General features: G+C 37.9%; 1 protein-coding gene across 5 annotated transcripts in view; it reads right to left on the bottom strand.

The window, feature by feature from the left end:
- Positions 1-8103: 8103 nt before the first annotated feature.
- The window catches only part of RIMKLB (ribosomal modification protein rimK like family member B), a 49455-nt gene continuing 41314 nt past the window's right edge, over positions 8104-16244 (bottom strand). For 4 of the 5 annotated variants that reach the window (XM_083827220.1, XM_083827221.1, XM_083827223.1 and 1 more), the window contains 3 exons: positions 15682-15768; positions 11970-12173; positions 8104-10437 (listed from right to left, as the gene is read on the bottom strand). In XM_083827220.1, the coding sequence (XP_083683346.1) occupies positions 9974-10437; positions 11970-12173; positions 15682-15768 (755 nt within the window). In that variant the 3' untranslated portion in view covers positions 8104-9973. The remainder of the gene's footprint in view (positions 10438-11969; positions 12174-15681; positions 15769-16244) is intronic. The other variant, XM_083827222.1, reaches the window with a different exon arrangement.

Here is a 16244-nt window from a genome sequence, read left to right as displayed (position 1 = left end):
CTCTGTACATTCTATTAACACTTGCACTGTTTCTAAATGCAACAAAAGGGGAATGCAGAAACACCCTCGAAATGGTCTTCCTTAAATTCACTGTAAACGTCAACTTTTCTATCAGCCTAATTCATAACCTACTTCTCCTCCAGAGTGAGGAACTTGTCCTTTCTTCCCTTCACATATATACCAACCCTTCCCTGCCCACAGAAGTCTATGAATAAGAATAGAAAGTATCATTTTTCCATTCTTCAAATCCACACCAGATCAGGGTTGCAGAGAACAGTATCGGTTGCTTTACTATGTCGTATCTAGTAGAAAAAAAACCACTTTGTATCAACAGTCACATGTAAAAATGTGGAGGATCTACTAGAATACTCTAAATCCATGCTTGTCTTACACCCAAAAAATCTTTCCTTAACAGCTGACTGAATCACCTAAAATGGTGGTCCCTGCTAAAAAGGCTGATATACATTTCTATGCCTCTAAGCCTTACCTAAAATGGCTTCCAAAAACTGTTGAGAAGCAAAAGCTCACAGGTTCGGGGACAGATGACCAACTCTTCCTTCCACAAATTACTGTCATCTAGACTCAGCACAGTAACATTTTTAATCCACATGACCATCCATTCTAGTAGGCAAGTACTACAGCTAGTTTCCATATCAACAGCTCTATAATCAGCATTCAGCTCTCTTCCTTGATATCCAGTCCCCAAAGGCTAGCATGCCTATCATATATTATGTACAGAAAGTCTGGTGATATTCCTCCTTACAACAAAAAGCTGGGAATGCTCAAGATCAGCAAAAGCTCTTTTACTGCCTTCTCTCCATCTCTGATGACAGACTGATATATGCTTAGACTCCTTTGCCTCTACTACCAGAAGATAGTTTCTCCCTTTCACATCTCTGCTGTCTTACTGGATGTAAAAACTTTCTCTATGGGGCTTCATCAGCTACATAGACTTTGCTCATTGTTATATTCAATAACTCTTTTCAAATCTCTGTCCAAAATATTTTTTACTTTGTGCATTTGATCTCCCTTTCACTCTGCAGTAACTCAGTTCTGCGATTTAAAGCCTGTGGTCCACATACTACCTCTACAAGCTCTATGAGAACTGACAAGCTGCTAAGAAAAGCACATCAGTTGTCTGTAGTCCTAGGTGGTACCTGATGTGCACTGGAAACTCTTTGGTGGCCTGAATATCAAAAACTCAGATCCAGCTTAGTTCCCATGTTTAAGTATTCTTTCCAATTTTAGCATGACCATCCCAGATAACTACAGAAATGGAATTTGGAATTTATCAGCTAATACTTGATAACTGTTCCAAATTCAACTGATCCAGATTCAAACTTCCCCCCATGCTAGACTGTTCATCAGTGCCTCCATAACCTGGCTCTTCTCTCCCATTTTCTTTTCTTTTCAGAAACAGAAGTCATCTTACTGGATGTCAGCATCTTAATCTCTGGTAGGAGATACAGTTAACATGGAGGTCTTGTTATGATGAAACATACTGACTACTTGTGCAACAATAACTCTTTGATGATGTCTACATCATTGGTCTCCAAAGCGGGGTGCACAAGACAATCCATTAGGGCGCAAAAAGAAATTATTTTGGTACCATTAATAAATTAAATGAAATACTTTTTAGAACAGAATTTGTTTCATCTTTATCTGATCTTTTATTTCTGTTTATGTTTAATAATGTACATAATAGTACAGTAGTACATGTACATACTGTATAAATAAATGAATATACATATATTGGGGTGCATAATCAAAATGTTTTACGAGATACACACAAAATAAAAACATTTTATGGGAAAGGGATGCACAATCAAAAACGTGTGAGACATTGAAGTCTAGATAACTGAAGAGGTGGCTAAAACTACTCACTGTTAGTCATTACATCAGAAACACTATAGATTTTACATTTCTCACTGTCTCCCACTTCCATACGAAATTTAACTTTTGGTCTTTTGAGTATTTTTTCTATCTTGAGATATATGATATCTCGATAAAGCATACTGTCCTTTACTATCATGGTGTTTCTAAGGCATCTATCATTTAATCTAAGTTGTGCTCTATAAGTATTATTACACAATAACTAATATTTATATAAGATTCACAGAAGAGAATAATAGATCTGCTTTTTGGCTTTTTCTGGTTTAGAGCTCTTAATATTTCCAAATTTGGAACTGACAACATTTGGGTGTCTAAGGCATTTTGCACTTTTATTTTTGTACCTGTAATCAACCTGTTACCTAACCCTTACATATAAATATTTTATTATTATGTAGAAATGTTATTTCTTAAATGCAACATGTAAAGATATTTAAATATCTCAATAAATAAGATATTATTTATGTTGTAATGGGCTAATGAGTGGTACACCCACCCAAAAAGCAATTTATCTTCTTTACTTACCAGTTTGGATTTACTAAAATGACTAGCTAAATTAACCAAAAAGAGGCCAGGATTCAGAAACAGAAGGGACAGCCTCAAAGAGTCTTTTTACACATAGAAAACCTTATACCAGAGAATCCTGATTTCCTAAAGTGTCATTAGAACATGAAACTGGCTGCTAACTATGTGCATCTATAAACTATGCCCCTTGGACAAAAACAATGAATGTGGGCAACAGTAAAAGATCTTCACACTCAAAGGGGGACCAGGCTTTAGATGCAGAGGAAAAAATATCTGATGAGAAATGTTAAGATATATGTTTACACACATGCAATGTCAGTTACCACCAAGTACAATTGTGATGAACTACTCAAAAACATTTCAAGAAGACATACATATGTTTGAAAAGTACATAAAAGAATCACCCAAAAGGTAGTATCAGATAGCAGATGGGCCAAAATGAAGTAGCAAAAATTAGACAAGCTCTCAGCCCGTAACACTGACCGCTGTCTGACAGTGGTCATTTCCTCCCTTCATAAAAATAAAAATCTGTAGATAAAAACTGCACAATGTTCCTCATTTATTCCTTTTTTTTTTTTTTTAATGTTAAAACAAACGTCATCAACAGCATAACTTGGACTGATCTTCTTGTGGGGCAGATAGATGAATGGACTAGATTAATTCCTTCCAGCCCTAGTTTTCCATATTCTTAAGATGTGGCAATTTAAGTGAAGTTTAAATTTTTAGGGCATATACTGTACCTTACAGAAGCAGAGAGGAAAATGGAATGTTGACTGAAAGACCAGAATTAGGACATCAGGTAACCAAACATTAAATCAGATAGAACCATGTGCCTACTGTAATACAGCTAGTCTTGTGATGGTTAGAATTCAGTAAATTAGACTCACCATTCAAAAGGACAGTTCAGGGACTCTGCCTCTCTCCTCCGTCCCCATTACTCCAGTTAATATTTTGCAATCCATCTCTCCCAGTACTGTAGTTTTCTCAGGTCACAGTCACATGAGTTTCTTCTGCTGCTGCTGCCACCTACCAGTTTTAATATTCTGTTGCAGCAGAAGGGCATATAGAAGAAGTTCTTGTTCAGCACTTACATAATCACCATCCTTTGTCTAAGATGTCATGTTTTTATTCAAGTTCTACAATGTTTCCCTATACACCAGGCAAAGCACTGGGAACAATCAACATGAGCAAGGAACAACCAATAAGGCTTTGAAAGCCATTCCATAAGCAGGCAGGAGCATAATCTGTAAAAACATCTTTCAAGCAATATTAAAGATTAACTTCTGCAGAATGCAGTAAATTTTGATTAACTCTCCCCCCAAAAGATCATTTGCAGACACTACAAAGAACTAGTACTGTCCTTCTTTCAAGAAAATCTTCAAGTAATACTTTGGAAGTAAGATTGGAGATACTAAACCATGAGACAACGTGAATTTGTTCAACAAATTTGAGGAAAATAAATTCTTTTTTAGACATTACTATAAACCCACAAAGCTCTCCCCCAGAAAGACACCCAACCACATGCCTGAGAAGTGTTACACCCATGTCCTATAGCAGCTGATGTACAAAAATATTACACAAATAAAGGAATAGGCCTGCCCAGTGCTGAGACGCAAGAAGCGGGTGTGTCTGAAAGGAAAAAGCATTAGAAACATAAGTATAACATGTCTGTAAAATTATCTTAAAAGTAAAATTAAAGAAACAAATTATACTCTCAATTATACCAGTGAAATTGGATACCACATAGAGATTCCAGGTTTATCTCAGCATAGCTGAGAGCAAAATTTGGCTCCAAACTGATTCCCTCCCACTGTAATCTGAAGATGTAATTTATGGTAGTGCTGACAAATTTGCTGCGTTCCAGGAAAACATAAACTGAGAAAAGTACAGTATTTAATGATAATATAGAGGAGTTATTTAAAGTACACAGAAAAAAAGATTGAAACAAAAGCTAATTCTTTACAGATGTCATGAGAAATAAAACACGGCATCAGGAAACTTGGAAGCCTGTCTGAAGGTTAGCATTCCTCTACTTTGAATGGAATTCCAGTTGTCTGATATTTACCACTGTATATAAAATACAGATTCTCCTCTTCGCACAAAATAAAACCTGAAGTTCTCATCAACTTTGAAGTGGTTTGAGACTAAAGGAGAGAGTTTACAGAGAAGGATAACATTTACAGGTATTTAGATCTATTAGCGAGGGCAACATGAACTGTATCCCCCATCCTTTGCTAACAAATAATCAGACCCACAACTTGTTTTGTTTTTATTTTCCTCTAGAACACACATTCTCCCATCTGTCCTCTTCACAGGATCCAGCTCTACTGAATTTTAGTAAATTTAATTTAATTTCCTTAGTACTCGTTTTTATGTACCTCTCAGCTCCCAATTGATGCAGTTAAATGTTATGCTCACTTTGCAACTGGAAAGCATTATATCTTTCAAGAACCTAAGCTAAAATAGTACACTTAAAATCAAACTACCTAAAAGTGATAAAGAGGTAGAATTAATGTATTACAAAACTCTCTCATGTATCTACCATGAGAGGACTTTTAACCTGCCCTAATTTTTGTCTCATCTGAGTAAAGCAAAGGACAATGACAGACTTCTTAAAAGTCAGCATGTATAAGGAGGGGATATAAAGAAAAGTAAGATTTATCTAAATATCACTAGTAAAATCATTCAGAAAGTTTCACCAAAATGGACCAACTGGGAAAACAGGAAGAAAGGAAGGCAAACAAGTTAGCAAATTTACGAAGGTTACATAAGAGCAGAAAAGAGTCAATTTACCTGACAACAGGTCGGTTTTAGATGTCACCAAACTGCTGCGTTTACCATTCTACCCGCTTGCATTACTGGGGGGAAAAGTTTAGGAAGAAACATTCTCAAGGACTTTTCATAAGTTCTCACTCTCGCCACCGGAAAGGGGAGAAGGGAAGGTTTTCTCTGGATTGTTTGACTTTTTTGGCTCCTGAAAAGTTTTGCAAAGAACAGTAAGAAAGTGCGAACTGTTAGAACACATTTCTGTTAAAAAAAGGGGGGGAAGGGGGAGGGAATAAGTCAAATAAGTCATACAGAATAGAGCAACAACAAAACCCACCCAAAATTCGTGCATCAAATTTCTGTCATCAGTTCAAACAAATAAACAAAACAAAAACTTTTCAACTCAAAGTGGAAACATGAGAGGCTTGGAGACTTCCAACAGCAAGATCCACCATCAGAATGCTCCGAAAGTCTCCCTCAAAGATTAAGACTTAAAGAAAAAAAAAAAAAAGGAAAAGCCAGCAAACACCTGGTTATAGATCCTGCAGTGTTCAGTTTAAAACAACTCCTAGAACAGTGAAAAAATTAAAAATTAAAAAAGACAGTAGCAACAGAGGTTACCTGTCCGAGCACCTACAATTCCATAGAGAGAACAGGAGTGGGTCGTATGTCTCACACCAGCCATAAAGCCCATAAACCTTCTCAAAAAGAGTGAGCCATGAGAAAGATACTGTACATGGGATTTGTTTCCACAAAGTCTCTCTAATCCTTTAGGGTCCCTTACACATTTAACTGACAAATTTCCACAACAAGGCGGAGAAAAGATTTAGCAAATGTCACGTGTTGGATTTTGAAGTCCAATGTAACATCTTAAGAAGTATCCTTTGCATTTGACAAACACCGATGTTCCAGAGGTTATGTCCTGAGTAAGTATCACACATGGAAGATAGCCCACGAAGTGGAAGAAAATGCTCCAAGAGTGACCATTAGCAGAACAAAAAGGAAACAGTCCACATCGGCATCAAGCATTAACCTTCTATTGCATTATGGGTGACATGGTATAACATTCCATAAAAGCATTTTATAAAACACATTAAAGCATTAAATACAAAGCTTAACATACAATCCATATATTGACACAGCAAGACATCAATTATAAGCATATTAAATTTAACAGAAGAAAATCTGCACTGTTACAAAAAAAGAAAAAAAAAACAATTTTATCAGATGTAGTTTAAGGAACTTATTGTTGCAAACAAGTTTCTAACTGGCTCTTTCAAACATTAAAAAATACAAAAATAATTGTATCACCATCAGATCTATTAATGCTATTATAATCCAGCACTACATTGACCACTTTTTCACCATAAGCTTCCAAACTCAAGTACAGAGGTAGTGTTAGTGCAACTGCATGAAAGTTTAGCATGTGTTTTTCAGCGTATGTAACTGAAGGAAATACAGCATATATAGCTGATACCTGTAAAGTTCACCTTAAATGGGAAATACTGCCTGGTTACAACAGACTAGATTTGGGTGGTGGTGTTTTTTTTGCTTTAAGTGAAAACAAGAAGCTCCCTCCACAACCCATCCCATTCTACACATTTCACTATTTCAAAAGCAATGGATAAATACTGAGTAAATATATCAGACAAGTGTGCCTATTCATACCAATGAGTCTTCAAGCAAGGTTTCCATATGCAGTATCAATAACTTACGTACAAACAAACGTACGTGATGTTTCAAATACTGTTTTCTTCCCTGACCACTATGCAAAGACTTATCTCCAAACTTGCTGGGGAAGCACCAACCACAGAGGAGCACCTCATCACAAGGGAAGCAAACTTTAAGTCTCTCAACCCACTGCTTGTCTTTCAAAAAATCTCATGTTTACTTCACAAATTTTATTACTTTAGGATGTTACCTGGACATTCTGAAAGGGTGATAAGAAATGTAAAGTTCCTGTGCATCACACCATTTCTCCACAAAATAGAATGGAGCCTTAAAAAAACAGTCCGGAATATTCAGTTACCTGCTCTCTACTCTCAAAGGTATCTCCTGTGATAGAAATACAGAGGTCCTATTGTACCAACAAGCATATGCTTACTCTCTGCTGTTATCCTACATGTGCTCAATGTGTGTGACAGCTGAAAAGGGAAGGGTTGACCCTATCAGCGTCTCAAGAAGTGCACACACCTACCACTAATAAGAAAAAGGAAAAGAAAAAAAAAGGGGGGAGGGGAACAGGAAGGGAGAAAAAAAACAAAGAACTAACACCCAAATTCCCCTTAGATACACAAACCAGGGGATAAGAGCCTCTGAAGAGACTGCTCAATGACTAGAAAATTAGTTTTCTTTTGTGTTCTGTGTTTCTGCAACTGTTCACAGAAGTTGAAGACCTTTATATTCTTCAAGTATAACCTGTGCACTTGAAGGCTCAGAAGATTTGAAAATACCTTGACTGCTGAAGCTCCTTTTGTTGCTGGACCAGCTGGTCCACTTCTCTTGCTTAACACCAATAGTCAACCTTTCACTTGATTTTAATAATAATATTTAATTCTACAAAAAAAAAAGCCATTTTATTACATTCCTTTTAAAATAAAATAATAATAATAAAAAAAACAAACTGTACAAAGAAGCATGATCAAACTTCCATGAAAGCAGGTTAATACTGTTTATTGCCTCTTGAAGACTCTCTGCATAATGTCCGTGAGTTGTGTCTAAGGTCCAAAGTGAAGATAAAACAGCAGAGCAGCAGAGAGGTGAGGAGGGGCCACAGAGGTGGGCAGTGCAGAGCCTCAGAGGGTACATGGGACATGCTCCATTAAGTATCCAGAAAACAGCAGCATTGCACACACACAACCCCCCTCCAAACAAACCCTATTTTCACAAGATTGTTTTTCAGTTGTAAACATTTTACCTTTGTTTTTAAAAAAGAGGCTTATGTTTATATATATATATATATATTTCTATCTTATATATATATATATATATATATAGACACACACACATACACACATATATATAGTTCCAGGGCTTTATGAACCCAGAAAATGGGAAAGGAACGAGAACAGAGGGAGGAGGGAGGAGGAAAAGGAGGGGGAAGATAGGGACTGAAAAATGGACTCAGTATATCTGTTTTGGTTATCTGTTTTTCCAAAACAGCTCAAGGGGAATGAGAAAATGCACAGCCAGAAGGACTAAGAAAATCAGGCAGCCTAGAAAAAGTATAGGATCTAAACAGCCAAAACCCAAAAAGAAATGAAGCAAAGCAAATGTGCATATACAAACACACAAGTGTGTGCACTCACACCACATACACATAAGGGTCCAGGATCGATTTGTTAATTGTATATGGACCTAGGTTATATGTTTTTTATTTTTATTTTTTTTAATTCTGGCTGAGCTCTCTTTTCTTTTTTTCTTTTTTCTTTTTTTAAATTTAATTTGCTGCATGTTTCCCAAAACTAAGAATTTAGTATTTCTCCCCAGTTATGCTCTTTGGATTTCTGACATCAGCTTTTAAGTATTTTCAACGGGGAAAAAGTAAACCTTGCAAGTATTGTATGAACTGCAGCTTTATTCTAAAGTACCTCTAGAATTCTAATCACTTTTAACCAACTTTTCACTCCTCCACACTTACCACATTTCTCCCCCCGAAGAACAGAAAATATCACCCTCCCCCCCAAAAAAAAACTGTACAGGCTTTAACTCAGTGTTTTCTTAGCAAATATTCTGCAGTGTTTTCACTTTGGCCACTGTAAAGATGCAGGCATAGAGAAGGGAGTGTTGGACTAGCATGTATTAAAAAAAAAAAAGAACATTAACATTGCAGATCTCTCTCAAAAAGACTAAAACACTAACAAATACAAGTCAATGCACGTTTGTTTTAAACTAGTGTAATTCTTTTTCACATTGGATTAAACATTATTTTGTATACCAAACATTACAGTGCTGTTTATCTCCTCCAATCATGCAAAAATAGTTAAAACGTGACACTTCTGCCACAAATATAATGAGAAATTCCCCTGCATACCTTCCAAAATCTGGAGTTGAAATGAGAAAAACACAAGTTCTAGAAATCCTCCTTCAAAAGCTTTATAAAGAAATATGGACACAAAGCTGCCAATTAATACCAAGACGGCACAAATTAGAGACTTGTACAGAAAGCTCACATTAAGTCAAACGACACTTCTCTCTGCCTCATCATTTGAAGGGCCATATCCTGCAAGGTCAGAAAGGGATGACTTTAAAAGTATGCTGAACCTACGGCTCCCACCTACAAGAGAGGGAACAGTAGGTGTCCAGGAACATTGAAATACCTGGCATTTAACACCTTCAGCTCTCACTGAGAACTAAAGGCACTGAGCAATTTACAGGATCAAGCCTTACAGAGGTAGAAGAGACTTAACTGCTGCATTAATTCCTGGAAGTTTCTAGAGAGCTGCCAGAGCTTTCTGAAAATCTTCCAGTGAATCATGCTTCAATGCTTTCCTGTGAATACATGCGCACTGCAATATGTCTGGGGACCAAAGCAGCATCCAAATAAAACTTCCATTTAGGTTGTGAATTGAGCATCTTCATTAGAAAACTGATGCTGAAGAATGAACACAATATTATGTTCTGCAAAAACACAGGGGCAGCAGTCACAGAACGCATGTCTTTTAATCTTGCTCTCTTGATTGACTCCCCTTTCCTCATTTCTCTGAGCTTCTCTGATAAACAGCATTGCAAGTTGGTTTAAAGGAAATTTTTACAAGAGAGAGTTCTGTTGGTCATCTATTTACACGTGGCATCACTCCACAAGAAGTTTGATCTCATTGGCTAATAGCTGGTTCATGTTGAATAGAGCCCCCGGGAGCTTGGTGAGCAACTCTCTCTCCGTGGTCTCAGGGTCGCTGTCGACAGAGCTGGAGCTAGCACTCATATTGTCGACAGCGGCACTAGCTGGAGGGCCCAGCTCTGGCTCGCTAGTCTCGCTTGCCGTGGACACCACAGAGAGCAAGGACATGCGCCGCGTCAAGCGACCGGGGGTTAAAAGAGAAGCGGCATAGTCCGCTATGATACCAGCTACATCTAGATTACAAGCCTTGTCAAAGGCAATGAAACCTACATTTGCATTGGCCTCGCAGACGTAGAATGAACCGTCGTCCTTCATCAGCAGGTCAATGCCACACACGTCCATCCCCAGGATGTTTGATACTTGGACTGCCAGTTGCTTGCCTTGTTCACTCAGTGAGCACATCATCCCTACACCACCTGCAAGAAGTGGGGAAAAAAAACTTGCTGTCTCTAATCTGGTCACAGGTGACCAACATGATTCTTGACTGGCTGGTGCACTTTGGTTGTGAAGCTCCAAAACAATCCTGCAAGCATAGTGTTGATGATGATTCACAAAGTGACTTCCTTTCCACAGTGACTACTAATGAACTTGAAGTCACAGCAGGGTTTTGAAAGACTCTGTCCTGCCAAAGGCAGTTCAAGATTATGGTTTGTTTTTAAAAATGGTAGCTACTGACTTTTTAGTCAAAAAAAATAACATTTTTACAATCTTGGGATATTAAAAGGATGACAAAACAAATCACCTTTGTTTCTTCTTCTAAGGCAGAGGCTTTCTATGCATGCCCTTGTTTCTTCCTTTACAGTTTGCTGGAGTTATATAGAGTTGGAGTATACAGTTGCTGTATAGCATGTTTGCTATACATGTTTATAAGAAGAAATCTTCCAACAAAATTAAAACAAATATTCCAGATAAGACTACAGGTCTGACAGACATAATCGAGGGGGAAGAGGGTAAAGATATTATCTTTACTTGTGTCCCTCTCAGCTTGCTTCATAGGTTACTGTCTCTAAAGAAAGAATTCTGGAAAATTTGTGTCTGCACCTCAGCTGGTCCAGTACACAGTCCATAATCTAAGTATTAAATGAAACAGACTTAATCCTTAATCTGTCATAACTCTTAAATTTAAAAATATAAAAGAAAAATAAAAACATTTAGCAGAAAAATCTTCCAGGTTACATTTCCTAAGCATCAAGAAAGCAGTAACTAAAATCTTTCAGGCATTTTGACTTAGTAAAACCGTATTGCATATAAACACATTTTATCCAATCCTGCTCAGGTCAATTTCAGTTTCAGTAATTTCAGATAAATAACCAGCCAGGCAACCTCTATCCTACTTCCTTCTTCCACCCTAAGAATCCTCTCCTATCCTACACACAAAGTGACGCAGAAACTCAGTTCTAAGGATATTAGCACTAAATTTCCTCTTCCTCACAGACATGTTTTTTAAGCAAAAAAAATGTTGCATGGAGGAGACTGACACTTAAGGCAGCACAGCAGCTGCATATGTAGTCCAACTGTTGATTGCCTTCAACAGTTTTCTCTCTTAACACTCTACCCTCTTGCCAACTGGATGTCTCCTCTACCACCCTCGCTCTCTTTTTCCATCTTCCTTCTTTTTCCGTTCCTCTTAAAAGGATGTAATGAATGATAATATGGCATTAGCATGATGTTGCCACTATCACATCATTTGCTCTGTTTGTGTTCCTAGAACTTTCCACTCCCTTTCATCTGTCCTATCCACCTAAAACTTCAGGCAGAAATAGTCTCTGATTATGGGTTTGTGCAATGTACATCTCACTTACTCCTCACGCTCATGTTTTCTCTGTAAACATCCAACGGTAAACACAATTAATAGAAAATAAAACCTGCAGCTTCTTTCAGTTGGGTTTGTCATTTTTCCACTGGATTAAAGTATTTTGATCAAAGCTATGAATAAAGCTTTTCCTACCAAGTGAGCAGTTACTCTGCATTCTCCCATCTGTTGAGCAACGGAGCATGGTGCCCACCACACGGCCTCCTACTACGATGACACGTACATCCTTGCCATGGGACTCTTTAACATATTTTTGAAATAAGTAAGGGGCATCATGACGGATCAAATGGCTCAGGTCTGCCAAATGGTGCTTGTCTCGTGCCAGGAATACAGCTTTGCCTGTATGAAGAAAAAGAACATTGTAGGATTAGAAGAAACTACCAATTTGAGCTGCATCAATGATTAAACATAGAAAAGTTAAACCTCTGACCAGTATGCTGGTCAGTCTCATGTGCCTCATCTGTAGTTTATATCCATTTACAAATTCTTCTGTGGACATCAGTGTTCCACTGCTTCAGTGCTTCTAAGTGTTCAAGGACTGAAAGAGTTGAGGAGCCATGAGAACAGTATTAAAATTAAAAAAAAAAAAACACCATTGCTTTAGATAAAGGAGGCAGTTTTGTAATTTCAAACCGTTCTGGTACAAGTCCCTAATGAGAGATGAAAGAAGTAAAAAAAAAGAAAACAACACGAAAAGAGCAGTAAATAACTAATAGCATGGAGCTATTCATCTAAAAAGACTGGATCCACAGACTACAAGTTTGATGCACAGAAACCATTTGCATGAAACTGTTAAAGAACAGGCTGCTAGGAACTCTTACATCATTAGTATGCCACTGCAAGGCTATTTAACTATTGGAAAGATGCTGACAGCTGCTCTTCCCAGTACTTCTAAGAACTCACAACTCCAGAATGAGGCTTTGCATTAGAGTAACTAAGTTCAGAACAAAACACTAGACTCCAAAGTATATGAGATAAATTTAGCAAAATATTCCACAAAACATAAAAGTAAATGGTATGTACTGCAGTTTTGAAGAAACTGTTTAGAATTTAAAATCACTGGCTTTTTTGCAAGTAAATGTCTTAAGGATTTTTGTCATTTCATTCCCCTTCATTTCTAAAGCACATCAAAGACTTCTCTCTTCTCTTCCAATTTTACTAATACTAACGAAAAGCATTCCTGAAAGATTCTACCATTTCCATCTCTTTTTAGTCTCACAAGAAGGTATCTGTTTCCATCTTCAGCCACTTCTCTCAACTCCTCTCCCACTTTGTTTAGACTCATTTATGTTGTATTAGATTTACACTTTCCAATAAGGCTGCACTGATTTTTTGTGGCAGAATTGTCACTCATTTATGCTGCAATGTTAACAATGCTGAAATGTTAACAGAATTCAAAAAACAATTGATGAACTGCCTATCTTAATTAAAGGAACAGAAATGCAGCAGCAGAATAGGAGAAATAACGTGCTAAGAATTCCATTCCAGCAAGTGCTCCAAAGCCCACCTGGGACAGCCTCTGCTTCCTCAGGGTTTAAGGTCTGTCTAACAAAAAAAGTTGCTTGAGGAACATAGAATCTCTCATAACAAACAGCAGCAGAATGTAGACTTAAAATCATGACCAAAAAAGCAAATTCCTCCATGTGATCTCTCCCATACCCAACTCTAAGTCTCCTACAGGCACTTAATAATTCTACTGTACTCCTAAAACTGGACAGAAAGAATGACTCCTTGGAGGGGAACTACTTAATTCTTGGTAATTATGCTGCACCATGACATCTCTGCAAAAATAATATTGGCACATTTGCAGCAGCAGCTTTAACTGTGCAGAAAATGGGCTTAGAAGAACATGACTTTTATTCATCAGCATCTATAACCATGCTTGCCTCATTTTCTAAATACCATTTGCAAATGGCTGCTCTTTAATTAATTTGAAAAGGTTTCCCCAACTCTCTTAATGTGAAAGGGCATGCACTCTGATAAATTTGCACTAAAACTCATGGAATTTAAAGTGCTTTAAAGAAAAACTTGTAAACAGAAGCACAGAATCAATGGACGTTTTAAGAACCTCTGGAGGTCATCCAGTCCAATCCCTTACTCAAGCAGGTACACCTAGAGCAGGATGTGCAGCACAGTGCCCACACAGCTTTTGAGTATTTCCAAGGAGGAAGACTCCACAACCTCTCTGGGCAACCTGTGCCAGTGCTCTCAGTCACCCTCACAGTAAAGTGTTTTCTGATGTTTAGAGGGAACTTCCTCTGTTTCCATTTCCTCCCATTGCCTCTTGTCCTGGCACTGGGTTCCATTAAAAAGAGCTTGGCTCCATCTTCTTTGCACACTCCCTTCAGGTATTTAATCACACCAATATGATTCCCCTGAGCCTTTTCTCTAGGCTGAACAGTCCCAGCTCTCCCAGTGTTCCCTCACGGGAGATATTCCAGTCTCTTAATCATCTCTGTGGCCCTTCACTGGACTCTCCAGTAGCTCCATGTTGCTCTTGAATTGGGTAGCCCAGTACTGGAACCATCACTCCAGTTGTGGCTTGACCAGGGCTGAGTAGAGGGGAAGAGACACCTCCCTCAACCTGCTGGCAATACTTTGCCTAATGCAGCCCAGGACATGAATTCTGGCTAAAAATGGAAAAGCAAGTCAATAGCTGCAAACTCTATAATTACTTCTAGATCTTAACAACCGGTAATGTCAAGTGAAGTCCAGTGTTTCAGTAAATCCACGTTTGTCAAACTGAGCTTACTACGAAGACAAGCCCCAATTTTGCTTCATAGCTCTGCAAGCACTTTAAGACCACATAAACAGGTATGACTGCCAAAATCTTCCTCTGCCCCAGCCTTTTGCTCTCACTCTTCCATTACATCAATACAGGAAATTGTGAAAGTAAATGATAATTCAAGCAAGGAATTAATCCAAGTAAACATAACCAGTCTAGATTTAGCTAAGATCTGTTCCTGAATCCATTTACTATCCGGTTACAGAAATACTCATGTCAGCAGAAGAGATGCACCAGAGCAGCACAATGTGGGAACAAAGACAGGGACAATAAGAAGGAAGAGGTGGCTTTTTTTAAATGTTTCAGTTTGTTTATGGTAACTCCTGGCTTATGTGGTGAAACATCAGTTTCAGACTCTTTTTACTGCTAGTATTTATTAAATTGGTTTTAAAACCAGTGACCTCCTGTGTAAATAATTCTGAACTTGGTTTCCTTTAGTAGATCACTAGCTACCATTAAACTAAATCAATGTAGTTCAACACTTTCTATTTCAACACCTAAAATAAAATAATAAAAAAAAAATAACAGAAAAATTTCATCTGAACCTGCTGCACTATCACTAGCAGTCAGAGTTTTTTCGGGGGAGGGGAGGAATCAATCCCATTTGGCAAACAGTATATGAGATTGTATTTAAACCAGAATCCTAATTACCGACAAAGTCAATTAGAAAGAAAAGTCAAATTAAGATTCAATGAACTAAGACTTCATTTCTTACGCCTATTTAGAAAAATCCCTAAAATCCATGTAGGCTTCCCTCTGCATCCCTAAAGCCAGACCTTCCATTAATCCAGTTCAAAGCTTTCCTCTCAAAAGTCACCAATGCACCATTATTTTGAACACCTATCCCCCCTGCTATTCCAAGACTATGTTCTACTAAAACTGCTTTCCAGTGTGCAGCCCTCTCAATATTGAGAAGTTTGAGGCTAGGAGAACTTAGAAGTACTACAAAAAAAGTTCAACACCTAACAGAAGACCTTCTTAACTATTACCCCTTGACAAGACAAAATCTTAAAGAGTGCTGCTAACAATATTCCTTGCCCTCACCTCTGACCTCACACCCACCTCGGTGACCCCGCGTGTTCTTCACCACCATTGGGAACTCCAGCACTTCCGCCTCATCAATCATTTTGGCAAAATTCTCATGACCACCTGGCAAAAGAAAACCAACAATATTATGTGCCACCAGCCTGATGTGGCCAAATTGGGGATGTAATTGCCATGCATTCCTCCCACCCTTCTAACTTAGATAATGCAGAAAAAACTAACAATTAAGAAGAACTTGGTCACGGAGTACTGTCAGACTTTGTGGTGTTTGTAACTTGTGCAATACTTATTCCTATGTCCTTTGGAATGAAAGAAACAAATTGACAAAGGGCTATTGATCGCAACCCCAAAAGGCTCAACCCAGTGTTCCGAATCTGAATGCCACAATTCTACCATCTTGTTCCAGTTTAGCCCTATTACCTTAAAAGCTCCTATTTTTTCAAATGTCTTGCAGGAAAATGCAATGGACATAACACCAGGAACAGTTCCATCCAAACTACTAACAAGGAAAACAGCATGAAATACAAAGACAAGGCATAATCCAGAGAGCAGCAACAACCCAAATCTTGGAACTCTACCTC

The sequence above is a fragment of the Anser anser genome, assembly GCF_964211835.1.
Source record: "Anser anser genome assembly, chromosome: 1".
NCBI classification, from domain to species: Eukaryota; Metazoa; Chordata; class Aves; order Anseriformes; family Anatidae; genus Anser; species Anser anser.
This window is presented reverse-complemented; position numbering and strand designations above follow the sequence as displayed.